The sequence below is a fragment of the Larimichthys crocea genome, chromosome VIII (assembly GCF_000972845.2).
Source record: "Larimichthys crocea isolate SSNF chromosome VIII, L_crocea_2.0, whole genome shotgun sequence".
In the NCBI taxonomy this organism is placed as follows: Eukaryota; Metazoa; Chordata; class Actinopteri; family Sciaenidae; genus Larimichthys; species Larimichthys crocea.
The window spans coordinates 14,680,455-14,706,556 of NC_040018.1; the positions used below are offsets into that span (position 1 = coordinate 14,680,455).

General features: G+C 39.9%; 2 protein-coding genes across 8 annotated transcripts; one reads left to right on the plus strand and one right to left on the minus strand.

The window, feature by feature from the left end:
• The first annotated feature begins 4,645 nt into the window (after window positions 1-4,645).
• ccpg1 (cell cycle progression 1) lies at window positions 4,646-13,603 on the plus strand. 4 transcript variants are annotated; one of them, XM_019270524.2, is made up of 11 exons: window positions 4,646-4,805; window positions 6,367-6,456; window positions 6,871-6,988; window positions 7,495-7,580; window positions 7,697-7,886; window positions 7,998-8,093; window positions 9,090-9,431; window positions 9,817-9,926; window positions 10,341-10,466; window positions 10,604-11,913; window positions 12,855-13,603. In XM_019270524.2, exons 2-11 carry the CDS (start codon window positions 6,397-6,399, stop codon window positions 13,039-13,041), a joined length of 2,625 nt encoding a protein of 874 aa, XP_019126069.1. In that variant the 5' UTR covers window positions 4,646-4,805; window positions 6,367-6,396; the 3' UTR covers window positions 13,042-13,603. The 4 variants fall into 4 exon arrangements, with proteins under 4 accessions (XP_019126069.1, XP_019126070.1, XP_019126071.1 ...); XM_019270525.2 differs by having other exon boundaries at window positions 8,001-8,093; XM_019270526.2 differs by having other exon boundaries at window positions 4,648-4,805; window positions 10,347-10,466.
• Window positions 13,403-17,140, minus strand: pigb (phosphatidylinositol glycan anchor biosynthesis, class B). 4 transcript variants are annotated; one of them, XM_010745152.3, is made up of 12 exons: window positions 17,078-17,125; window positions 16,767-16,910; window positions 16,525-16,654; window positions 16,103-16,220; window positions 15,898-16,002; window positions 15,590-15,720; window positions 15,363-15,503; window positions 15,214-15,265; window positions 14,924-15,135; window positions 14,522-14,806; window positions 13,978-14,155; window positions 13,403-13,900 (listed from the first exon to the last, which is right to left on the minus strand). In XM_010745152.3, the coding sequence occupies exons 2-12, from the start codon at window positions 16,879-16,881 to the stop codon at window positions 13,787-13,789; spliced, it is 1,581 nt and encodes a 526-aa protein (XP_010743454.3). In that variant the 5' UTR covers window positions 16,882-16,910; window positions 17,078-17,125; the 3' UTR covers window positions 13,403-13,786. The 4 variants fall into 4 exon arrangements, with proteins under 4 accessions (XP_010743454.3, XP_027137307.1, XP_027137306.1 ...); XM_027281506.1 differs by having other exon boundaries at window positions 17,093-17,107; XM_027281505.1 differs by having other exon boundaries at window positions 17,087-17,101.
• Window positions 17,141-26,102: the final 8,962 nt, after the last annotated feature.

A 26,102-nucleotide genomic window follows, 5' to 3' on the forward strand; every position in this document is an offset into this window, starting at 1 on the left:
GATAACACGAGCACTCGACGACGACAGAGTGACAATTATTAATCAAGTTTATGCACCCGAGCCAAACGATCCCGTTGCAGAGCTCCTCAAACTGTTGCACACAGATATCTGTACATTGTAGGAGAATAAAAAGTTAAATACAATATATTATATTCATTAGAAGTCTGTGTTGTAACAGTGCAGTCGTGTGTGATTGTGCACCCACTGATGTTTTGCCTTTATGAAAATAAGTTGTTTTTGGGTGGATTTCCTCACATGGGACATACATCAAGTCATTTTTTATGAAGAAATACATGAAGTAGTCAAATGTTATGCCTTTATATAGATAATTTAAAGATCTGTATGATGATAAAATTATAGAAGTTTGTAGAAAGGTCAGTGGGCGCACAACTGTTGTCACATTTCTGTGTTTTTAATCAGAGGATGCTACAGAGGATTCAATCATGGGGAAATTTTGGGATAAAAGTGACACAATCAGCTTAATTTTATTTTGAAAAGCAAACAATTTAAACCAAAGATTTTCTTTAGAGGTCACCGTTGCATATTGGCAAGAGATCAGTTTAAAAGCATCCTATCTTTGTGTGAAATGTCTTTTTCAGTGTTCTAATACTCATTTTACGACTGTACGATGTGTTGTTCTCAGAGACAGCAGGATGAAAACGTTACACTGTTTTTGAATCATCATTTATTTCCACAAAATCAAGTTTTCCTTTTTTTGTTTTTTGGTCTGTTGTCTTTCAAGATAAAGTTTAACCTGCTTTTGCAAACTGATTTTAACTTGAAAGCTATCTTCATATATCCTGTATTATTAGAGCTTTAAGGGCTCAATTCAGAATCTGAAAACACTCACGCTTATTTTCGGAAGCCAGAACACTTCACAAAACTGAAGCTGCTGATGTTCTTAACTTGTGGTAATTACAAACATAACTACCAGAGTCATACAGATTCTGAATTGAGCCTTTTGTAGCTCATACAGGTACATAAGTGCTACCTCAGGTTTTTATATATTTCATATTTTTGTGGTCGGTGCAGATGCAACAGACTTGTGTATTAATGTCTGTAAGATGTTCCATCATCAAACTCGTTGGTCTGCTGTCTTTCATTTCATGAATGGTGTTACGTTCCTGTCCGAGCATGTGTGAATTTTAAGGGATAAAACACAGAGAGTTGTCTGCTGTTTGTTCTCCCTTGTGCAGTAATGTCATGTTTAAATAATGTGAGGAGGAGCACTGCGGGTCATTTACAGTCAAACTCAGGGGGACCCGCAGCTGCTCCTCCTCAAAGAGAAAGCAGTCTTGAAAATTGAATGTACCTTTTTGTAATTATTATATGTTTTCAGATATTTTCTGTTAATATGTTTTGTTATATTTTGTCAGTTTGTCTTTGTCAGCAAAATCACTTGCAAGTTGTTTTTTTGCCAAAAATGTTTAGTTAGGAGATTGTAGACAGTGAATGATTATTAAAATGTCTGATTCTCAGTTTCAATAAAAGTATAAAAATTGCAACTTGTCTCGACTAAACATGCCCTCAGTTCTTGTGCTGGTTAAAATGCAAAATTAGGACAGATAAAATGTCCGTTCATTGCTTTGGCTTTATGCGACTGTAGATATCCAAATAATTTTACCCATAATTCAGCTTTAACTGTACTGTACAAGCACAATTTTAGGGTGCTTTATTTGAGTATTTCCACCTGATGCTACTTTGTTTACAAAGTATTAAGATCTTTTACACAAATAAACGTACTACACTATAAAGATACTCAATCACAAGTAAAAGTCCTGTAATCAAAATCCTGAAAAGGTTTCTAAGTATAATCATGAAAATGTAGTATGAAATATCAAAAGTAAAAGTATTCAAAGCAGGAAGCTGTAAACTGACTGTTATATATGATATACATCATTAGATTATTATGATTTATGCATTAAGTATGTCATGAAAAGAAACTCAAGTAAAGAACAAGTATCACAGATTTCTACTTACATAAAACACTTTAGTTCCACCAATGCTTCTTCTTAAGTTTACAAAAGTTATTTATATAAGTTATTTACATGTTTTCAGTTTTACATACAAAACATAAAGGTATGATGGATTATTATTAGTGCTGTCAAAATTAACGCGTTAATTTTGTCGATTGATTTTAAAGAATTAACGCGTTAAAAAAAATTAACGCAATTAACGCGGTTTTGTTTACTTCCGGTGGCGGCCGCCATTTTGGATGTGGCAAAGTAGAGCTTTGTTTCCAGAAGAGATTTAGTGTGTGTGTGGAATGGGTGTATAAGAGGCATTAACTTAAAGCCCCTCACGAGACTGCGCCCTGCACGGTCGCCACATTGCCCACAGCTAAAAACCGGCCCTGCCTTGTATTAGTTTACGGGCAGATCTGCCACATCCAATTGGCGGACTAACGTATCGCGCACGGACCAACCTGCCCAATAAGGCATCTATGTATATGTCTATGATCTATCCTAACTAAAGGAGAGTCTATGTATATATGTCTATGATCTATCCTAATAAAGGAGAGTCTATGTTTATCTATGATCTATCCTAAACAGAGAGTCTATGTATTATGTCTATGTTCTATCCTAACTAAAGCAGGTCTTGTGTCTATGATCTATCCTAACTAAAGGAGAGTCTATGTAATATGTCAGATCTAATCTAGAACTAAAGGAGAGTCTATATGTCTATGATCTATCCTAACTAAAGGAGAGTCTATGTATATATTTCTATGATCTATCCTAAATAAAGGAGTCTGTATATGTCTATGATCTATCCTAACTAAGGAGAGTCTTTATATGTCTATATCTATCCTAACTAAGGAGAGTCTGTATTATGTCTATGATCTATCCAACTAAAGGAGAGTCTATGGCGAAAAGATGGATAAGGACGGACTTTTAGGGGGAACATTCCATTTTAAAAAGTTGCCTGACGGCTCGTTGGACAAAAAACAAGGCATTTGCACAGTTTGCAAAGCCGAATTTAAATTCCACAGAAGTAACACGACTTTAAACATATCACCTCAAACAAAAACACCCGGTCTACACTACAAGAGTGTGGCACTCGTCAGTATATTTCCTCATTCCTGGTTTCTCCGTTTGCACTGTGCATATGTGCACCTTAACGCAATAAAATGAATGAAATTTAAATATACTTTCTCGGGGTTGATTCTACATTAATTTGATCATTTTACATAAATAAATAGTCATTATAAGATTCAGTCTCAGAAAAATGCATTTAATTTATTGATACATTTATTGATAGATTAATCACGAATAAAATTAGCTTAATTTTTACCAGATACAACATAAACATGCTGCTAATGCATCAGAAATAATAATCTAGTAATTAACTGTACAGTTTATTCTAACACCTTTTAAATTGTAAAAAGTAAAGTAGGGGTCATAAGGTGTACTTTACTTTGCATTCGCTGAAAAGATTTTTAATGCAGGATGTGCAATTGAGTATTTCACCATGTGATAATATTCTACTTGAACATTAATCTGCATTATACTTAAATAATAAATTGCATATACATTGATCAAGATGTTGTCACGGAAGTTAGGATACAAGAAAACGGAATAAACCCTAAACTGGGACATTTAATGTTTAAATTTAATTTCATATTGCTAATTTAAAAAAGTATGCAACTGTCCTATGCAAAGTGTAAACTGTGCTACACTGAACATTGTACACAACAGTTTGTGTCACATTAGTATTTAGGATTTTCATTTTTCAGTTTCCCTTTTTTAGTAATTATCACACTCACACACACACACACACACACACACACACACACACACGCACACACACACACACACACACGCACGGACACACACTTTATGCAAAGACCTTGACAAGACTGACCTCTACTGTTAGCACATGTTAATAGCAGATCATAGAAATATTGATCCACAATTAAATTACCACCACCACTACTACTACTACTACTACTACTACTACTACTACTACTACTACTAATAATAATAATAATAATAATAATAAAAATAAATATGTCTAACAAACAGACATATGGGACAACATGGTGACTAGTTTTAATTATTATGTATGTATTATATTTTCCTGTCAGTTTTTTAATCAAATAGAGAGAAAGTCAGACACACAGTTATGACCCAAACAATATTAGTGCGTATTTTATTAGAGTCTGTGGTTGTGGTGTCCATTCATTGTTGTGTAAATTACAACTAAACTCATACAGACACCGCAGAGTGGCTGTGGTTATAGAGAAGAGCTGTGTGTGTCCGTAGGCCCACAGCAGCACAGACACGTGTTGGTTTCCAGGGCAGGTGAGTCTCCACAGGTGTCACGGTGCAATAACAAACAAACAAGTCTGCTGGCACGAGCCCACGGCCCATAACAACGACGGCCACGTGCTTTATGACGAACGGTTGAACTTTTAAACGTCAGCTTCACGCTCTTTAAACCGCGTGCTGACGCCACACAACATTATTAAACACTGTGATGAGTTATTTTGTTGTTTTTATTCGTCCTTGGTTAAAACCTGCGAGCAGTCTGCTTTGTCACACTTCCTTGTTTATATTTTTCCGCAGGTTTCCAAACGGCTTTGCTCCACCCTGGGTGAGCGTGCTCGGACGCCGCGCTGGCCTATGGGAAATGTAGTTTCACGAGGTGCGTGAAGGCGTCGCGCTGCACGGGCAGCTACACGGCCCTAAAACTACATTTCCCTCTGCAGTCGGCTTCGCAGTGTTGTCCGCGGCTAACCAGAGCTTGGGCATATTGCAATAACTCTGTTTGTAAGCAGCTGCCTCGTCGTTGGGCGTCAAACTCCGGTGAGTCCGTCTGTTGTCACAGTTTTAAAAAAATATACAGATGTTAACGCGCTTCTAAAGATGATGTTTGTTGTCTGTGGCACTAATTATATGTCTGCAAACGACACGGTACCGACTCGTCCTTTAAGTTAGTTAACTCGCCGCGGACCAGCCGCTTAATTTCATTATTTAACGTGACAGTGAAGCTGATGTCGGTCACAGCTGCAGCGTTCACCGGTGTTATCGCTGTTTCTGGTGCAAACGTTGTCTGTTTGTTTTCATCGTCAGGCCGCAGGAGCTGCTATCATCACTTGTTATAACACATAGAGGTCGCTGTTAGCTCGGTTTGTTTGTTTGTTTGTTTGTTTGTTTGTTTGTTTGTTTGTTTACATGTGCACGCAGAAGCACACGTGACCTCAGAGGGCAGGATGTGCTGGATGAAGCAAGAGTTAGACATCCGTATATTGTATATATGTTTTCTATAAATGTCTTATTTATGAGTCATTTCTCATCCACCTTACGCAAAGTGAATTTCCTCAGACAGTGTGGGATCAATAAAATCTCTCACTTTAGCTGATCTATTATTTCTAAGGTTTTAACTTACTTTTAAACATTTTATTGTTGTAGTTTTTCGTGTTTTCATTTTTATGAAATTGCTCTTAAACCTCTTTTAAGTTTTAGTTTTTCTTGCTGGCTTTATTAGTTATAACATTTTATAATTGTAATTTATGTAATATCTATATATTCTACTGGATTCTGTTCCTTGTTGTGTATTTCTGTTATATTTTTGCTCTCTGCTCTCTTTGGGGCTGCATTTCTGCATGAAAAGTGCTATATAAATAAATAAAATATAAATACAGTTTTAATTTTGAGTAGTGCTTTACAGTAAAACAAAAAAATATATTTTTTCCAAAGCAGGCAGTTGTGACTCATAGTTATTGTATCTCTAAACATCTATGTCACTTCATTTATTGAAAACATTTGTTGTCAGTGTGACAAGACAGGTTTAAGTCTCAAGGTCAGTTAATTAATTTTCATCAGCTGAATACAGTAAAGTAGGAGCAGAGGCTTGTATCAGTTTCCTGCTTTTTAGTATCTTTATATCACTTAATTAACATATTTGAGAGCCCATTGTGTGGCAAAGCAAAGGTGGTTTATTTTTATTTTTATGGAAGGTTTCAGGCTCGAGTTTGTATGTCCCCTCCCCCCTGTGTCTGCATCTCTCTGGGTACTCTGACTTGCAACAACATGCAGGTTAATTGGTGACCCTCAATTGTCCGTAGGTGTCAATTTGAGTGTGAATGTTTGTCTCTGTGTGTCCTGTGATGAACTGGCGACTTGTCCAGGATGTACCCCGCCTCTCCCCATAAGCGAGAATGGATTTACTTTATTGGATCGAACAGTATAGAGGCAGACATGAAACATGGTTATGTGTTACGCAGCTTACAAGTTTATTGTTGTATTTGGTGTCTTGATTGTTTACAGTCATAAACAAATTTTGTACTGAAGATTTATTACAGTATTTCTGCACATGTAACCACAACACACTGTCTCCTGTGTTTAACCTGCTCATCTCCTCTAGATCCATGTTTATTGCTGACAACTGACAGAAATGTCAGAGACATCAAGTGATGCAGAGTCGTCGTGTGGCTGGACCATTATTAGTAATGAGGTATAAATCCTTTTGAAGCCAAGCTGCAGTTTTGATAAAAAGTGTTTTTGCACGCACATAATTCATCTAAAATGAATCAAGATAAAGCTCTGGCTTGTGCAGTTAAAGACTATTTTGTTTATAGTTTGTTTCAGTTGCTCTTTTCCCGACTTTTATGGGATCTTTACATTGAAATGTTGCTCGCATCACATCGGTTAGCCTAACTGATGTTTATTCAGTCACAGTTTTTTACCATGGTGACCTTTTCTAATAAAACCATTTCAGTGTTCTTACTGTAGGCTCTTTCTCTGCACATATTGTTTGAATTATTCATTTTTATCAAACAATGCAGTATTTATAAATCTGTTAAATAATAAAGACATAATACTTCTTTCATCATGCCCAGTCATGAAGTCGTCCTATTGTTGTTCACAGGGTTCAGATATCGAGACTTTGGGATTAGAGGCGGCAGGGGAATATGGAGCTGAACTGCTAGAGCGCCATCCAGTGGAGGAAACAAAGCTGCAGGACACACAGGCCTCTTCATCAGCTGGTAAAGATTCTGTTTCTGTCAAAGCAGTATATTTCTTAGTAATAACTCTTGATTATGTTATTAGTATAACTGTATTAAAGTATTTTTTCATGTGTTTATGTGTACAAGAATATAGAAAATTGCAACTGAATGACAGTCATCAGTGTGAGATGTCTGAAAAATGTACACCGCTCGTTTAAACTCATTATCAACGTGTTATCTTCTTTAAACCTATGTATTTCTTATGACGTTACCTTCTTTGTACATTTTGTACCTTGTTTTATTGTGTTTGTTTATAGTTGCATTTGATACAAGACAGAAGTCTTGTATGACATTTGAATATTTTTGTGTTTTGGACTAATAGCCATTTTTAAAAACTTTTTTCTGACATTTTATGGACCTAACAATTAGTCCAGAAAGTAATCAACAATGATGTCATTGTTATAACATTTAGTCTGTGTGAGTGATTTTATAATAACAGTCATAATTCACGGATGAATCTTAATTTGTATTTTTCTTGTTCTCAGCTGAGTGTGTTGAGGAGAGGGTTGCTGATTCTCTTGATGACACTCTGGGAGAACAGACCATAGATGAGACACTGTATGCTTCAGAGGTGAGAAGACAAAGAAGAAAAATAACCTACACAAACCTCTCTTCTTTAAACAATCCAGAGGCACTTTCTTGCCGCTCTGTTTGCTTTCTATCTTCAGTATGTTATCTTTCCTTCAGGTGGGACACAACACCACAGGGAAACAGCACGTGACTCCGTTGTCCTCCAGCGATCACTCAGACATCGTGACTCTGGGAGACTTGAAGGAGAACGATCATGTCGAGGTGGAAGAGGAGGCAGCGGTCAATGAGGAGTTCTACCTCGGCACCTCCTGCAGCAGCCAGTACGCCTTCACTGCTGCAGAGACTGGTAGGCCTGCGGCACACACACACTGACCTGCTTAAGTAAACTTATTCAGTCAGCAAAAGTAATTCAACTCAAAACTTTTTTTTCCTCTTCCTGTTTTCTACGTCGCCAAAGCAGGTTTGATGTTAAGTCACTGGAAACTTCCACAGAGACTCATGAACTTAGGCTACCATCTGAGAAGTCAGCTGACTGGAGGTCGCTCTTTTCCAGGTGGCCCGATTGAAACCCGAGTGAATCTAATATGATGCCAAGCTATGCTCAGCAAGGCACCAAACTAATCCTGATCAGTTGCTGACAAGAACACATGCTGATGTGTGCCAGCTGTGTGTCTATTAAAAGCATGCTCAACCACATAGAGAGAAAAAATGCAACGTGGTTTCCGTTTTCCACATGTGGTGCACGTGTGTGTCTTTGTATGTCTGACTACCTTAGTATAGAAGTATAATTTAATTTAATTTATTGTGATATTCTCCAGAGCAGATAATATGTAGCCATCTGTTAAGTATTTGTCTAATATCTGTTTGTTTGATCAGATTTAGGGTGTGAATTTCTTGCTTGTAGTTTTGTATTTTTGGTGAACAGAGATAAGAAACAGAGATGTAGGACTGCTTTGGTTTCTTCATTTCTGAATAAAATGAGCATTTATAAAAAAGAACGGTTGGACATTTTGGGAAATATGCTGTCTTACTTTCTTACTGAGCGTTAGATGAGAAGATTGATGCCACGCTAATGTCTGTACGATGAATATTAGCCATTTAACTTAGCTTTGAGCTAACTGAGGAAAAGAGGAGAACAGCTAGCCTGGGTGTGGCCACTGGTAATGAAATCTGCTCACCAGCACCTCTAAAGCTCATTAATGAAGACGTTATATCTTGTTTGTTAAACCCAGGAGTTGTTGGAGCTGTGGAGGTGATGCAGTGTTACAGGGGGGTTATCTGCCGGACTATTTCTTGGCCAGGCACGAGAGTGGTGTCAGACTTTTCATATAACTCTTAACGTGTATTTTCTGAAAATATTCTTAATTTTTTTTATTTCACAAACACAAAAATAGATCAGAACTTTGCAACAATGTTGTTCAGCATCAGTGAATCAGTTCATCTTATATTATATTTATGTTTGTTATCTGCATTATTAAACCTTGCGTGTGCTTTTGAGTTATTTTTCTGTGTGTTTAATGTTTAACTGTGTATTTTGTGTTCTCTGTAGTTTTCCCAGTGCAGCAGTCTGCAGTGACAAACTCGAGCAGCAGTGAGGACGAGGCAGGACGAAGCGGCAGCACTGTTGTCCGAAGACGAAGGTTGCGAAAGAATGCCACGAACATTGTGACGGACCCTGAAGAGGAGGAGGAGGAGGAGGTGCTGGAGTCTGGCCTGAGTGATGAGGAGGAGGAGGAAGGTGAGGCGCAGCAGGAGGAGCAGGCAGAAGTTAGACCTGCTACTGCTGCTGCTCCGGGTGTTCGGGTGCAAGGCCAGGGCAGCAGCATCCTCAACAAGTGTATCCTGATCGCCCTCGTCGTAGCCATCAGCATGGGCTTTGGACACTTCCATGGTAAGTTTACTGACGTTATTGTAAATGCACAAGGTAAACTTCATTTAAACTTCTCAGTTATCAGAAATTGATGTACATATTTGGTCTTTGTTATCATCTGTGAAACATCAAACATGATTTAAGTCTCAGTACAGCATCAGCAATGTTTGTGTGTTTTTACACACGTCCATAGTTTGCTTGTAAGAGCAGGTGGAGGAGATATCTCAGCTGTTATCTTTGGTGGGAACTACAGTGCTTATGTGAAGTTTGAACAGTTTGTGGGTTTTACACCTGTCCCAGTCCTCACTGTTTCTGCCTTTGATATCTGTTATAGACCGCTGCTTCATCACATGCCTTCTAATATTGTGTATAAATAATGTGTTTGTGTTACAAATGTCACCTTCAGGCACGGTCCAGATCCAAGAAAGACAGAAAACTGTGGACAAAATCCGAGTGAATGAACTCGATGGTGTGCGAGATCTGCTTCACCGACATGTTAGAGGGCAAGCTGACCAGGTCAGTTACAGCTCCAGCAACAATGAGCTCCTTTGTGGAAGGACATGAAAATAATCATTACATTATGTTTTTTCTTGCATTATACTCATTTTTGGATGTCCTTACCTCATCTTTATTCTTTAATCATTGTTCAAACAAATATAGAAACTCTGCATACTCTAATGCAATCCAATACAACAGTCCCATAATAAACAAAACCTTTTCTTTAATGTTATTATAATTAATAGTTAACTGTGTCAGAAAGGTGCCTGTTTAGGTCTGATCTTTTTCGGGCTGTAGATTTTTTTTAGATTATATTATACTGTAAAGTAATTATTATATCCTGTTTGCTATGTATGTGAACAAAGTGGGCAACAACTTTAAATACAATTCCAAATAACCACAACTTTAATGGAGCTTTCTTCATTTTCTCGGGTCCAGAGGGGTGACTTTGGCCTGGATGACCTGGATGAGCAAAAAGTAATTTCATTGCTCACAGAGGTGATTAAGAAGATGAAGAAAGAGAATCAGGAGCTCAACATGGAGACTGCATCCATTCAGGTAACTTAATAATACAAATGTTATGAGTTATGAGCCAAAACAGTTTCAATGCTGAACTTTGAGATTGCCTTCAATAATTGTGACTCACCAAAAAGCACATAACATTGCCTCTGTTGTACCTCCCTTTTTCCTTGAAGGCCCAGAGAGACGACCTGGAAATGTTGCTGAAACGGCAGGCTGAGGAGAGGTCTAACATTGTGTCTCAACAGCAGATGCTGGCAGCTGAGAACCAGCTGCTGAAAAGCTCCCTGGAACAAGAAGAAAAGTCCCTGTCGACCTTACAGGAGGAGCTGAGAAACTTGCGCTCTCAGATTAGAGATCTGGAGGCGATGGGAACTGGTGCTGACTCACTGCTGTCAGAAAACCAGGGGCTGAAAGAGAAGCTGGAGGAGGAGAAACAGCTGATCCGAAGTTTCCACAGCCAGAGGGAAGACATGGTGGCTGAAGCACAGACCCTGAAGAAAAAACTCGACAGGGAGAGAAAGGTTACGGATGAGCTGAGGAGAGAGTTAAATCTGCTGCGAAGTCACATCCCAAGAGCTGGAAAGGAAGCTGGCTCAGAGGGAGAAGAGCTACAGTCCCGTCTGATGGAGCTGGAGCAGAGGTTGAGCTTTGAGCAGCAGCGCTCTGACCTGTGGGAGAGGTTGTACGTGGAAACCAAAGAAGAAAGAGCCAAAGGAGACACAGAGCCTAAAGTGAAAAAACCAAAAGAGGGCATGGCAGGGAAAGTGAAAGAGACATTTGATGCTGTGAAGAACTCCACTAAAGAGTTTGTCCACCACCACAAAGAGCAGATAAAGAAAGCAAAGGAAGCTGTGAAGGAGAACCTCAGGAAGTTTTCAGATTCTGTCAAATTAACTTTCCGAAACTTCAAAGACTCGGCTTCGACTTTCATCAACAAAGCCAGAGGCTTTTATGATAAGAGACGCAATGATAAAAATTCAAAAGAGTCGTGGCAGCACAGATCCAACAGGCCTCATAACAGACAGTGGAACAAATTTGACCAGTTCTTCCAGAGCAACCACAACACTCGAAAATCAGGGGGGAAAGTTCACGAAGATCGAGGTCAAAACACCCACAAGTCCAACTTGAAAGGATGCTCTGGGGTTTTCGACTGTGCCTACCAGGAGTCCATGAGTCTCTTCAACAAAGCCATGGAGCCGATCAGAGCAGATGAATTTAACCAGCTGCTGCAGAGCTACCTGCAGCAGGAAGTCGACCACTTCCACCACTGGAAAGACCTGGAGATGTTCATCAACAACTTCTTCCACAATGGGGTGTTCATCCACGACCGGATGCTGTTCACAGACTTTGTCAGCGGTGTGGAAGACTACCTGACCGACATGCACGAATATCACGGACTTGATGACGATGTGTTTGAAGATCTTGATGACTACGTTTACCGGCACTTCTTTGGAGAGTCTTACACAAAAAACCATGGCCCAACGTAAGTCTCTCATCATTTAGCCACATTAATGATGCCAAACACACAGAGACTTGACTTATTGACAAGCATGGCTGAAAGGAAAAGTAAGGTTGCTACCAGCTTCACAGTGGAGACCTAGTTTCAAAAAGTGGGTCGACTTCAGTAGTGTGCAAAACGTCTGCAGCAACAGAAAAAAGAAGACAACACCACCTCAAACAGAAGCACCAGGTTTAGTACGAGGAGCAAGAGAGCTCAACAGCAGTTGCTCCTTTTCCGATCTTCTCAAAAAGCTGAACGTTTACTGAAAAACCTCTGAATAATTTCTAGTTTTCCAAAACAAATTCCCAGAATGAGCGACTTAGTTCGATACTAATATAGAAAAAACAGTGACTGTTGAATTGATACACGCAACAATTTATTAATTCCAATTAAAAGTCTAAATAAGTCTTTTTTCAGCTTGACATGCAAAAATGTGCAACTTGTCAACAGGAAAAAATATAATTCAGCAGAGGAAAAGTTTCCAATAATGAATTAATATTTCTTGGATTTGAATTTTGAATTGAATTTTATGTTGTCCTAAATTTTAACCTGCATGACTGAATGTTTCTAGTATTTTTGTCCCCTTAAAATAAATCATTAAGAAACCTTCCTGAGCTTGGAAAAATGGGGAGTTTTACCTGGTAGAGCATGTACAAAGGCTCAGTCCCTTACCTCCCTCATCTTATCACAGTTGGTGAAAATTTAATGACCTGTTAATCAGCGCTGTAAAGAGCATTTTAGTGTTAATGTGATTAGTGGAGAGATGTGCAAACTGTCTCTGCTGTTACTGGATTGTTTGGATTTGTTGTTGGACTTATTCTTAGATGTTTCTCAGTTAGAATAAACTTGTCTTTTTCCATTTACCACGCTGTGACCATAACACACTATTCATGTCATTTGTTGTTTGTGTTTGAATCACACAGCGGGCCGTTTCAAAGACACGACTCTAAGGAGGAGTCGAGGGCGAAGCATCAGCAGCGAAAGCAGCAGAGAGCCAGATCTCGACCACACAGTGAACGCAAGTGGAGCCGATCAGGAAGAAACACAGACAGACACATGGCCGATGTGAAAATAGAACTGGGTCCCATGCCGTTTGATCCCAAATACTGAAGATATCTCGACTGGTTTAACGTTATAGTTGCAAATTCTTTTTTGGGTTGTATTTAGATGCAAAGTCTTCTTTTTTTTTTGTAAGTTTGCACAACGTTGTCTTTTTAATGCTACTGAACGTCCTCGAGCTCTTTGTGTTAAATGAAGTAATCGTTGTTAGGTTTGAGTGGAGAAGATGTGGCATATGTTACATGGACAACATGTATGAGTTCATTTTACAAATGTTAACAAAGTTAAACGCACTTATTTTGGCCTGTAAATTATGGATCCGATGAAGATTTCCTGCTGAAACACCATTGATTGCTTATCTTCAAAGATAGCACTTTAGAAATACACATAAAATGTGAATTGGGAACCAAACTATGTAAAAAAACAAAAACAAACTGAAAGACATGCCACATTTTGAATGTTTTGGTGTACAGTCATGTAGTTTTTAAGTTGCTGCTACAAGCTTGTGTGACCAGTTGTAATTTGCTTTCTGTGTTAAAATGCAGTTTCCTAACATTCCACCTCTAGCTTGTTTTAACTGGACATAGCAGCTTTATTTGTTTTATTTACATGTTTAAAGAAAATTACTGAAAAATCACGGCACACCAAATTTGGCTGAAATTAAAAAAACACATCTGATATTTTTATATTTAAAAAAAAACAAAAAAAAACATTTGAGTTTAAAATGTTTATTACCGTAGCAAATTCACATGTTATGACATGTAATTGAGAAAAGAAAATTGCCATTGTTCCAGTGTCAGTGCCTTTCATAAATAAAGATGCTTCCTCCAACTTTCCCTTCAGGAAAATGAGTGTGAAATATCTCTGCTGTCCTCACAAAGTTATTGCCTTGCAAAAATACAGAGATTTCCTACAAGAAAAAAAACAAAACAATTTAGATTATGTACGTTTCATACTGTAGAAATAAATTATTTGTGAATGTCTTACCTTCTCCAAGACGTCAAACAAAACCAGATGCGTCGGAAGAGAAGATTTGTATGGAAACGAAGTCCTGAGCCAGTGCAGAGGGTTGTCATAGAATCTGTCGGCTTCGTCGACGTAACCTTCCTCGCCGAGGTCTGGAGGACACTCGAGAAACCTCATCTTCATCGGGCAGTGGACGTGACTACAGACGGAGAGTACCATCAGCTTTTAGTCAGGTCAAGTTTAATACAAGGTGTTATGAGTGGAGTGTTGTTTTGTAAAGATTTGTAGGAAATGTTATTTTTGTACAGAGAGCATCAATTCATCTACACAAATCTATATTCAGATGTTTCCCTAAGTACATAGAGCTATCAGGGCTTTGAACAGTTACCATGGGACGTATGACACCATCGAAAGCTTTAAAAACAGCCACTAAATGGACCTTGAGAACATCAAGACTGCAGGTTTTATATTGTCTCAGTTGGAAGCTTTGGACAGTATTCATTCACTTTTTGTTTGATTTTGAAAATACAGGAAACAGATATTGTCCCTCAGCTTTGTACTGTACCTGTAAAAAGGTGTTGAGTGGCAGGGCATGAGGAAGAGGATGTCTGGCTGCGGAGGGCTGGAGATGCCCCTGACGTTACACAGTGTCTGTAGATGACTCATGACATCCAGAGTGCCTCTCTGGTGGATCAGACCGGTGTACAGAGCTGCAACCAGGTTGCTGAGCAACAACGCGAATGCAGCTGTTCGTCGCCACGCTTTCAAATTAGCCAAGGAGATCCCACAGAAGACCATACAGAACGGCAGCACCGGATAGATGAACCTGAACTCTTTGTGAGGAAGCAAACTGAAGCAGAAGATTCAAAAATGTTAGTTTGTCTCCTGAGGGCTAAAACAACAAACTTTTGACCACTACTTGTAATTTATCTCCTTAGTTTGAAGCCCATGAACACACACATCTTACCTGTAAACCACGAGTGTCCAAATGACTGCTGCTAACAGGATTTTATACCTCCTGAAGGCGAGGGTGCACCCGCAGAGGAAGAGAGGAAGATGAGGACCGATCACGACGGCGAACCCCTGAGTGAAGTACCAGTGCCAGGGATGGGAGCCATAGAAATCAGCCACACCGTAGAAGATGTTAAACTTTAGGAAGGTGAACTGGACCACGGTCCACTGAAACACAGAGAGAAAAACTGTGAGTTCATGATGAGCAGATAGTGTTATTAAGAAAACATCAATTTAATGTCTTGCCTTTTCATAGAATATACAGTCGATCACTGTTGAAATCACGACAGCCACAGCTCTGGAAGTGAAGGAAAAAAAAGTGATTTAATTATTGTCATTAATTAAAGAAATGAGGATGAAACAGATTAAGTGGACGGGAGATTAAAAGTACAAACCCTATAGGAATGAATTTATGAGTGATGAGTCTCAGTTTGTTATCTTCCTGCCAGAAATGGTACAACAGCAGAGGAAACCACACGATCAGGGCTGTCGGTCGGACAATAACAGCCAAGGCGACCAGGCTCAAATATTTTTTGCTGGAAAAACATCAACAGTGTAAATAATCTATTTTTTAGAGATGAGAGTCATTAAAAAAAATAAGAAAGATGTAACGAGTTAAGACCTGCTGTGTGTTTTGGACCCAGGAAGGGGGAAGTAAAAAAGAGCCAGACAGGTGATAGTGGTCTCCATGCTGTTGGTCAGAGTCCTAGTGCAGCAGTACCATGAGAACCACGAGCACAGATGGCAGAAAAACTAGAGACCAGAGCAAGAAGAAACAATGAGGCAAGTGGTGTGTTTAAAGTGACCTGAGAACTAAGACAGCATGAAATCACAAATCTTTGAATGCATCTGACTACTGCATGCACAGACCTCCTCCAGCCTTCTTCACTGCAATTGTTTTAAATCACACCGTTTACAGGAAAAACTCACCGTCCACTTTGCAACATCGCGACTTTCCAAAGATTGGACGAGGAAGAAGAATTTTACATCTGCAAACGCAGCCAAGAGTGCTTGAATTATTCGTGGAAGCCATATCTGCAGAACCAACGAGACCAGGATTAGGAAAACAAAGTGACTATAGAAAGAAAGATGTGCTGACATAAAGGTTGTCTGAGTAGAAGATACATGAACTTGCCAGGAGATAGACTGAGTCGTAGTTTATGACGTGTAATATCTTGTATATTACTGCAAACAGGAGTGGATAGGAGAATCCTCTTAGTCCTGCCTTCCACTCCCAGGTTAGATACCCATAGGTCACAATGTTAAGGATGTAACAGCAGAAAATAATAGAAGAATAATACTTTTTTTTTTTTAAAGAAAGAAGAGTTGCTTTGTGTTTTGTTGCATCGTAAGAAACAAAAGCCCAGCTTTGAAGTAGATAACTAGTTTTTTCATTGCTTAAACATGCTACACAAATATGTGACGTCTGTCCCTGATGTACACAAAGTTTTCAGGTTTTCTTTACTACACTTATATGTTGTTAAATAATAATAATAATAATAATAGTAGTAGTAGTAGTCCAGTCCCACAGCTGCAGATAATGTTGTCAAAGGATATTTGAAGACCATCCGATGTGAAACCTCCACAGACTGCCAGTACTCATCAGGGACGAAGCTGGTCTGAACCAGGAGGCAGTTGATCAGCCTGAAGACCACACAAAACACGGCCAGTCTGGCTCTCAGCACACCTGTGGAGGTCAGGCCACTTCATGTTAGTGTCATCACAGCACACCTGTATGTATGGTCACCATGCCACATGTAATAATAATAATAATAATAATAATAATAATACTGTATCACCGTTGTCATGAGCAGATTCATCTTCCTTTGAGTACAGCTGTGATTTTCGTTTCCTCAGTTTCACATCTTCGACTTTATTCACAAACTTCAGACGTGACCGGATGTTCTCCATCATCACGACATGTTGTGTCAGACACAGTTCACCTGTCAGGATGAAGCCAGGTGAGTTCAGTCAGCCACGAGCTTCACCACAAAGAATATGACAAATTAAAATGAATGGTACGGTGCTACAGGTAAACAGCCTGCACAGTCTGACTGTTTATTAAACCGACTCTATTAAACTTTCACAAACTGAACGACAGTGACTCAACTTCACTGACACGCACTGATCTGTGCTCAGGCTGCAGCTGCGCTTCCGCATTCATTCCTACTTCCGGTGTAACGCTGTTTCCAGCCTTCAAAATAAAAGTTATACACTACAAAGACGTTCTTCTTTCAGTTTTGTTCTATTTAGATATGATTGTTCAGTCTCAAATAAAGACGTATTAAATGTATGATTAGCCTCACAAACATTTTCTACAAATTGCAGTATAGAGGTCTGATTCACACAGTAAAAATAATAAAATGTTAAATAGGACAAAATAAAACTACTCAAGGTAAAGTCAAGATTATAGATACAAAACCACCACTTCTACTCACATCACACTACTCTATATAAGGAAAAGTGGAAAGTCATTAGGACTTTTTGAGGAAAATAAAAATAATACTAAGGTCAGAGTATATAATACAAAATGAAAACTGAAGTAGAAAGTCAAGTCCGTAGAAAGGTGCTACTTTCCCTATTCCCTAATTAAAGAAATGAGGATGAAACACAGTGGACGGGAGATTAAAAGTACAAACCCTATAGGAATTAATTTATGAGTGATGAGTCTCAGTTTGTTATCTTCCTGCCAGAAATGGTACAACAGCAGAGGAAACCACACGATCAGGGCTGTCGGTCGGACAATAACAGCCAAGGCGACCAGGCTCAAATATTTTTTGCTGGAAAAACATCAACAGTGTAAATAATCTATTTTTTAGAGATGAGAGTCATTAAAAAAAAGAAAGATGTAACGAGTAAAGACCTGCTGTGTGTTTTGGACCCAGGAAGGGGGAAGTAAAAAAGAGCCAGACAGGTGATAGTGGTCTCCATGCTGTTGGTCAGAGTCCTAGTGCAGTACCATGAGAACCACGAGCACAGATGGCAGAAGAACTAGAGACCAGAGCAAGAAGAAACAATGAGGCAAGTGGTGTGTTTAAAGTGACCTGAGAACTAAGACAGCATGAAATCACAAATCTTTGAATGCATCTGACTACTGCATGCACAGACCTCCTCCAGCCTTCTTCACTGCAATTGTTTTAAATCACACCGTTTACAGGAAAAACTCACCTTCCTCACTCAACAGGTGAGCTCCAGCACCGAGACAAACATGGCTCTGGCTCTGGAAATGTTTGTGAACTTGTTAGTGATGTCACTAGGGCTCAAAATCTGAACAGCATGGTTTAAAGACGGGTTGGTCCAAGATGGCGACCTGGGTAGCTGCTTTCCTGTGAGCTTGTGGATTCTCAAGGAGTACCAGACGTTTAAAATGATTAGGGTAAAAGGGATAAACACATGAGTCACATACAGAAATGGGAATATTTTAACTTTAAGGTAAGAGAAGCAGCAATGAGATGAGGTAAAGAAATAAAAAATATGAATGTTTTAAAGACATTTGAAAATGAAAATTATCAACCTACAGAGGGCTGAATTCAAAGACATCCCCAAAATCAAAGCAAAAAAATTATGTGTTTCTTTGTAGCAACTCATAATGGTACTCAGTAGTTTGTATGGCCTCCATGTGCTTGTATGCATGCCTGACAACGTTGGGACATGCTCCCAATGAGACGACGGATAATGTCTTGGGGGATCTCCTCCCAGATCTGGACCAAGGCATCACTGAGCTCCTGGACAGTCTGCAGTGCAACCTGGCAACATTAGATGGACCAAAACATAATGTCCAAGAGGGGTTCTATTGGATTTAGGTCAGTCAAGCATAGGGGTGAGTCAATGGTATCAATTCCTTCATCCTCCAGGAACTGCCTGCATACTCTCGCAATATGAGGCTGGGCATTGTCGTGCACCAGGAGGAACCCAGGACCCACTGCACCAGCGTAGAGTCTGACAATGGATCCAAGGATTTCATTCTGATACCTAATAGCAGTCAGGGTGCCGTTGTCTAACCTGTAGAGGTCTATGCATCCTTCCAAGGATATGCCTCCCAAGACCATAACTGACCCACCACCAAACCGGTTATGCTGAATGATGTTGCAGGCAGCATAACGTTCTACACGGTGCCTCCAGACCCATTCATGTCTATCATATGTGCTCAGGTTGAACCTGCTCTCATCTGTGAAATCACAGGGCACCAGTGGCAGACCTGCCAATTGTGGTTTTCTGTGGCAAATGCCAGTCGAGCTCCATAGTGCCGGGCAGTGAGCAAAGGGTCCAGTACAGGACTTCCTTAGGCCACCCTTATGAAGTCTGTTTCTGATTGTTTGGTCAGAGACATTCACACCAGTGGCCTTCTGGACATTTGTACGGCAGTGCTCATTCTGTTGCTCCTTTCACAAAGGAGCCGATACTGGTCCTGCTGATGGGTTAAGGACCTTCTACGGCCCTGTCCAGGTCTCCTAGATTAACTGACCGTCTCCTGGAATCTCCTCCATGCTCTTGAGACTGTGCTGGGAGACACAGCAAACCTTCTGGCAATGGCCCATATTGGACTACCTGTGCAACCTCTGTAGGGTCTAGGTACTGCACCATACAACCCATAGTGATACTGACTCTAGCCAAATGCAAAACTAATGAGAAATTGGTCAGAAAAGATGAGCAGGGAAAAAAGTCAGTGGCCTCCACCTGTAAAACCATTCCTGTGTGGGGGGCCGTCTCATTGTTGCCCCTCTAGTGTACCTGTTGTTAATTTCATTAACACCAAAACAGATCAATATCCCAGAAGTTGAACTGACTTGATGCTATACTCTGATTAAAAAGTGTTCCTTTATTTTTTTTCAGCAGTGTATTTACTAAACATTTGAGTCTTTTTTTCTCATGCCACTTTATACTTCTATTCCACTGTGACCACAGCACCTCTGACATAATAAATAAGACAAATCTGAAAAATCCAAACAAAATAGTTCTGAAAATTCTTTCCCTCTCTTCTATCTCTAAGCTGACTTTCTAGTTCAATAACTTTTTTTTGTTTGTTTTCTGGACAAAATGATCCTGAAGGATTCACAGTCTGTGAACAATTTGTTTTTCTTCATTTATTTTTTTACATAATGTTTCTGTTTGTAGCTATTTGTCAGTCCTCAAAGAAAGTAAGAGATATGGTGTTTCTTAATTTGTTGATCTCTACTGTGTGCATTTGTGTTCATTCACTTATTAGTGGTTGTTGACTGCACTGCACTGTTTTGGAGCCACAAAAAATCTTATTTAGGGCCACTTAACACTGTGGGCCGGGCCTGCTGTGAAGAGTTTTGAGATTTTGAGGATTTCGCTTTCTTAGAGAATAGTTTAATCCAGGACAAATGAGGGGTGAAACTTCTGCAGTGAAGATCCACAACCTGTCTACTTGTCCCAGATTTAAGTCTTCTCTAAAAAAACAATACAAGTGTCTATGTGACCAGTGTTCAATCATTAGTTCATTTTTGTTTGTTTTATAAACGTGTATTGTAAGGTGATGCATTAGAAATCCATTGGGGTCTCCGTGTGTATGTTCAATTCCTGCCATCAACAAAAGCTTGTTGATACCACGTTGTGTCTAGAGATTTCAGAATGCAAAAAAATGTATATGATTGAATTTTACCTTAATTATTCACTGCAAACCTTAACAGATTACAGGTGAAATGTAAATATCATACCCAATAATATAATAATATATAATAATAAATGACATTAAAATATTCTCAACATACACAATGAATCATATATTTAGGGCCTGAGCACGCAGTGCGAGGCCCTATTGAATTTCGTATGTTTATTTTTATTTTTTTTTCGTTTTTCTTTTTCTTTTTCTTCCTAAAAGTAAATTGCATTAGACGGCCCACATCCCCCCGAAAACTCACGAAAATTTCATCCGATGTGCTTGAAACTTGGTGTGTGTATTCTCAAGGCCTGTGAAAAGTTCTCAAAATCACATCTTTTTATCACAGGGCGTGGCCGTGACGGCGCGTCGAAGTCGACGCTGCCGATTTTTTCACAAAAAAACAAGACTCCATTTACTTCTTTGCTGATTTTCGGGCAAAACTGTGCGGCTATCATATACTTTATCAGAGCTGTATGAAACTTGTTATGTTTGTTAAGACCAGTATTATGCACAATTCGGCTGCATAATTAATGAGGGGGCGGGGCAACAGCGCTCTATAGCGCCCCCTTGAATTATTCTTTGGAACAGCCCCGCCACAGTTTTGGACACAGAATTATGAAACTCAGCGATACTCTGATTAAAAAGTGTTCCTTTATTTTTTTCAGCAGTGTATTTACTAAACATTTGAGTCTTTTTTCTCATGCCACTTTATACTTCTATTCCACTGTGACACAAGCACCTCTGACATAATAAATAAGACAAATCTGAAAAATCCAAACAAAATAGTTCTGAAAATTCTTTCCCCTCTCTTATCTCTAAGCTGACTTCTAGTTCAATAACTTTTTTTTGTTTGTTTTCTGGACAAAATGATCCTGAAGGATTCACAGTCTGTGAACAATTTGTTTTTTTCTTCATTTATTTTTTTACATAATGTTTCGGTTTGTAGCATTTGTCAGTCCTCAAAGAAAGTAAGAGATATGGTGTTTTCTTAATTTGTTGATCTCTACTGTGTGCATTTGTGTTCATTCACTTATTAGTAGTTGTTGACTGCACTGCACTGTTTAGGAGCCCACAAAAAATCTTATTTAGGGCCACTTAACACTGTGGGCCGGGCCTGCTGTGAAGAGTTTTGAGATTTTGAGGATTTCTCTTTCTTAGAGAATAGTTTAATCCAGGACAAATGAGGGGTGAAACTTCTGCAGTGAAGATCCACAACCGGTCTACTTGTCCCAGATTTAAGTCTTCTCTAAAAAAAACAATACAAGTGCTATGTGACCAGTGTCAATCATTAGTTCATTTTTGTTTGTTTTATAAACGTGTATTGTAAGGTGATGCATTAGAAATCCATTGGGGTCTCTGGTGTATGTTCAATTCCGCCATCAACAAAGCTGTTGTACCACGTTGTGTCTAGAGATTTCAGAATGCAAAAAAATGTATATGATTGAATTTTACCTTAATTATTCACTGCAAACCTTAACAGATTACAGGTGAAATGTAAATATCATACCCAATAAATAATAATATATAATAATAAATGACATTACAAATTCTCAACATACACAATGAATCATATTTTACTTTTTATTTTGGTGTTTTATAGCCACAGTTTACATATTACTTAACAAATTTCAAGTACATTCAATATATTTATTTTGTTTTATTTTATTTCTCTCTGTATTTTTTATATATATACATTTCTTTCTCCACCGGTTACCCGGCAGAGGAAGCTCATTTCGGCCAAGGGTATCTGTGATTTCAGTCTTCCGGTCACTACTCAAAGCTCATGACCTTAGGTAAGGGTTGGACTTTAGGTGGACTGGAAAATCGAGCTTGCCTTCCGGCTCAGCCCGGTCCAGTCACTACTTGGTCCGGTCACAGGTTGCCGCAGCTCCATCAGTTGGGCCAACTGCAGCTGAAACTCTCTTCACTGGGAATTGTCCCACAATCAATAACTGGATTGACATTAGCTGAAGCAGGAGCAGCACTAGACTCTTCTTTAGTGAGACTAGTGTTTTCCGGTCACTACTCAAAGCTCATGACCATAGGTAAGGGTTGGACCGTAGATGGACTGGAAAATCGAGCTTGCCTTCCCCTCTGCCCCACAACGGTTCGGTACAACGTCAGTGGTACTGTAGACGCTGCACCAACCCACAGGTCCATCTCACACTCCATTTTTCCATCACACATGACAGCTATTCTGTTCTGTGTCATAAGGGTATTTGTGAATCACTTTTTGTCTGATCTCTCCCCTGGGAACAATTTGACTTGGGAGACCCTACCGGGGGCTATTGCCCCGACAACGCAGGTCCCAGGATCACAGAGATACGCAAACCCCACCACCACTGTAAGGTAGCAATTCTTTCGGGGGGAGAAAGAGAGAAAGATAGAAGAGAGAGAGAGAGAGAGAGAGAGAGGAGAGAGAGACAGAAAGGAGAGAGAGAGAGAGAGAGAGAGAGAGAGAGAGAGAGAAGCCTAGTTAGATTTGAAAAGGTAAGTAGGAGGAAGCTAGGTGTAGAGTTGTCACGATACTAAAATGAGTAACCACGTTACTATACCAGACAAAGTATCGTGGTTCCGGGTATTATCGCGATACTGCGGCCATTTATTATATTATTATTATTATTATTATTATTATTATTTATAAACTGCAATGTATTTGTGCAAGTTAGTTTGAAACAACAACGTTTGTTTTTTAAGCAAAATTAGTGTTGCCACTGACGAAGACGCCACGGCAGACTCGCTGCTCGGGCCCGGTGCTTCTGCCATGGTGAGTGTGTTGTCTCGTGTCTGGGCGAGACAGAACTTTAGCTTGTTGTTTGTTTTGAAGCGAGTTTCTATCGGAGCGGAGCTGTCTTCGCGGAGTTCGTTCTTGCCGGCAGAAACACACGAACAGCCAATCAGCTAACAGATGGGCGGACCCAGCGTGCGGAAACAGCCTATCATATCCCTGGACGTCACCAGTAACAGGCAAACAGCCAATCATTCAGCAGCTGTGTAGTTCGGTTGCGGTTCCATGTTGGTTTGTTTACAAAGGAGTAGCATGCAGTGAGAAGCCGGGAGGAGAGCAGAGGCGGCCGCTATGTAGCGGAGACTGGCACCGGTAGTATAGTAAACCACGGTGGTACCGTCGTGTAAAATTTCTAGTATAGTATCGACGGTTATGATTTGGCACCGCGGGGTACCGTGTATACCGTGGGTATCGTGCAACTCTAGCTAGGTGTTTAGAAAGGGAAATGGAAGTAGATGGAGAAAGTTAGAGAGAAGGAGGCAGAGAGAGAGAGAAGTAGAAGAAGAAGGGTTAAGGTAAAGTTAAAGTCACGTCTGTGTGAGCTCATAATGTAAATAGAGCAGGCCATGACCGGTAGAAAGTGAGAATATGTGGCTTTGTTGGGAAACCACTCAGAGTTTAAATCTGGAGAAGAATTTTCGGATCCTCTGAAACAGAGTCTTCTTCTTGTTCTTCTCCACAGCTGCAGCTCCATCTTTTGGGGAAGGGTTGGCTGCAGCTCCAACAGTTGGACCAACTGCAGCTGAAAGTTCATCTTCAATTGGCCCACAGTCAGTAACTGGATTGATAGCAGCTGAAGCAGGAGCAGCACTAGACTCTTCTTCAGTGAGACTAGTACGCTCACTGACTGCATCATCACAGTTACTGGCAGCTGATGATCCGGAGGAAACATCAGGGATGAATATCTCGCCCTCTGAGTATCCATTACTAGAAGTCTCAGAGGGGAAATCTTCTCCAGAGAAAATTGGAGAAGATCGTCTGTCACTGGGACGACTGTCTGCGTAAATGGAGACGGTCTCAATATTGTCTTCTTCAGTGAAACACAGGTTTGCAAAGTGTCTTGTTCTGGTGAGCTGTACATGACCATCATCAACAGAGCACTCACCATCTGAATAGTTACCACTGGAACTTGGAAGACTGTCTGCGTAAATGGAGACGGTCTCAATATCGTCTTCTTCAGTGAAACACAGGTTTGCAAAGCATCTTGTTCTGGTGAGCTGTACATGGTCATCAACAGAGCAGTCAACATCTGAATAGTTACCACTGGTGCGTGGATCTCCATCAATACTGCTCTCGATGTCAAAAGACTTTTCGCTGTTGTTCTTGATGTCTGCACCGTAACTGTCAGTGTGTGAATCTACATATCTGCAGCTCTCAAAGCTCTCAGAAAATCTGCCTTCATTTTCACTGCTCCAATCTTCAACTTTGAAATCGTCATCATAGTTATTGTCCATGTTGGCATCTTCAGCAATGGAATTCTCAGTTAATCTTTCACTGGGAGTGGCAGGAGATGGCTCTATTTCTAAATCAGCATCAATAGCTTGACAGTCTGATTTTCCATAGCTGGAATGTGTCATCTCACTTAAGTCCATGTCAGTGATACTGACAAAATATTCAGATTCATCGAGATGATTCAAGGAGGAAACAGTCATAAACTGAATCGCCTCATCTGCATACAAGCTGTCCATCACGTCTGCCAGGTGACCCATTGAAAGAAACGGGTTCTTAAACGCCTCCCTTGGAGTCACTCTCCTTTTAGGATCCAGGTCCAGAAATGCCTTTAGGAGGCTTAGAAATGCCATCCTATCTTCTAAGTCAATATCGTCTCTTATTGCTGTAAATGTTTTTACAGCATCGTCCAAATTCTCGGCCCAGTCGAACATTGTATTATCAACATTGGCTTGGACACCTGTTGCTTCTTTATACTCATCTGGTGAGTTCAGTCTCCATCCTTGAATGCAGGGGTCGTAGCAGAAATATGCCAAGGTGTATTGTGCAGCATTCAGCATGTGTTCCTTTGGCTGACCCAGCAGGTGTACTATGGATCTCATTGAATTATACAAACAGTTTCCAGGGAAGAGGTGGTCACCGAAGTATAGGAATGCCATAACACATCCCACTCCCCACATATCAATGGCTTCCGATAGAGGGAGTCCTAAACTCACCTCTGGAGCCCGATATCCACAAGGCTGCATCATCTCTCCTTCACGTGCTTTGCTCACTTGTCGGGCTAAGCCAAAATCAATTAGCTTAATTTTAAACGGCTGATCCTTTTGATTTACAAGCATGATGTTGTCAAGCTTTACATCGGTGTGTAGGATGCCAATAGCCTTAAGAGCGTCAAATGCTACCATCAGCTGGTAGATTACAGGTCTAATTTCGTTTAGACTTAATGGAAGCCAGTCTCTCTCTTGCATAAGGTCCCACAGGCTTCTGTCCAGATTTTCAAAGGCCATGCAAGAGAGGCTGTTGAACTTGAAGTATTCCAGGAATTGTACAATATTGTTTTTTTCTGGATCCAAAGTCCTGATTGCTTCTAGCATTTTGACCTCCTTTCGGACATAGCGCTTTTCGTTTTTGTGAATTTTTACGGCCACTTGCTTGCCCGTTGTTAAATTGATGCATGTGGCAACTTTGCCAAAGCATCCCTCACCATTAAAGTTCATCACCAGATAGCGTGTAGAGTTGCTGTACAGTATATCACGCTTCTGTACTTCATAG

Bases quoted from the DNA above. Each gene is read 5' to 3' on its own strand.
- ccpg1 (XM_019270524.2), top strand. From the start codon at position 6,397: ATGTCAGAGACATCAAGTGATGCAGAGTCGTCGTGTGGCTGGACCATT. The intron at 9,927-10,340 runs GTCAGTTACAGC...TCATTTTCTCGG, and splicing joins TTAGAGGGCAAGCTGACCAG to GTCCAGAGGGGTGACTTTGG. The intron at 11,914-12,854 runs GTAAGTCTCTCA...TGAATCACACAG, and splicing joins ACAAAAAACCATGGCCCAAC to CGGGCCGTTTCAAAGACACG.
- pigb (XM_010745151.3), bottom strand. From the start codon at position 16,881: ATGATGGAGAACATCCGGTCACGTCTGAAGTTTGTGAATAAAGTCGAA. The intron at 16,003-16,102 runs GCAAGTTCATGT...TTGGTTCTGCAG, and splicing joins ACGACTCAGTCTATCTCCTG to ATATGGCTTCCACGAATAAT. The intron at 13,901-13,977 runs GTAAGACATTCA...TTTTTCTTGTAG, and splicing joins TGTTTGACGTCTTGGAGAAG to GAAATCTCTGTATTTTTGCA.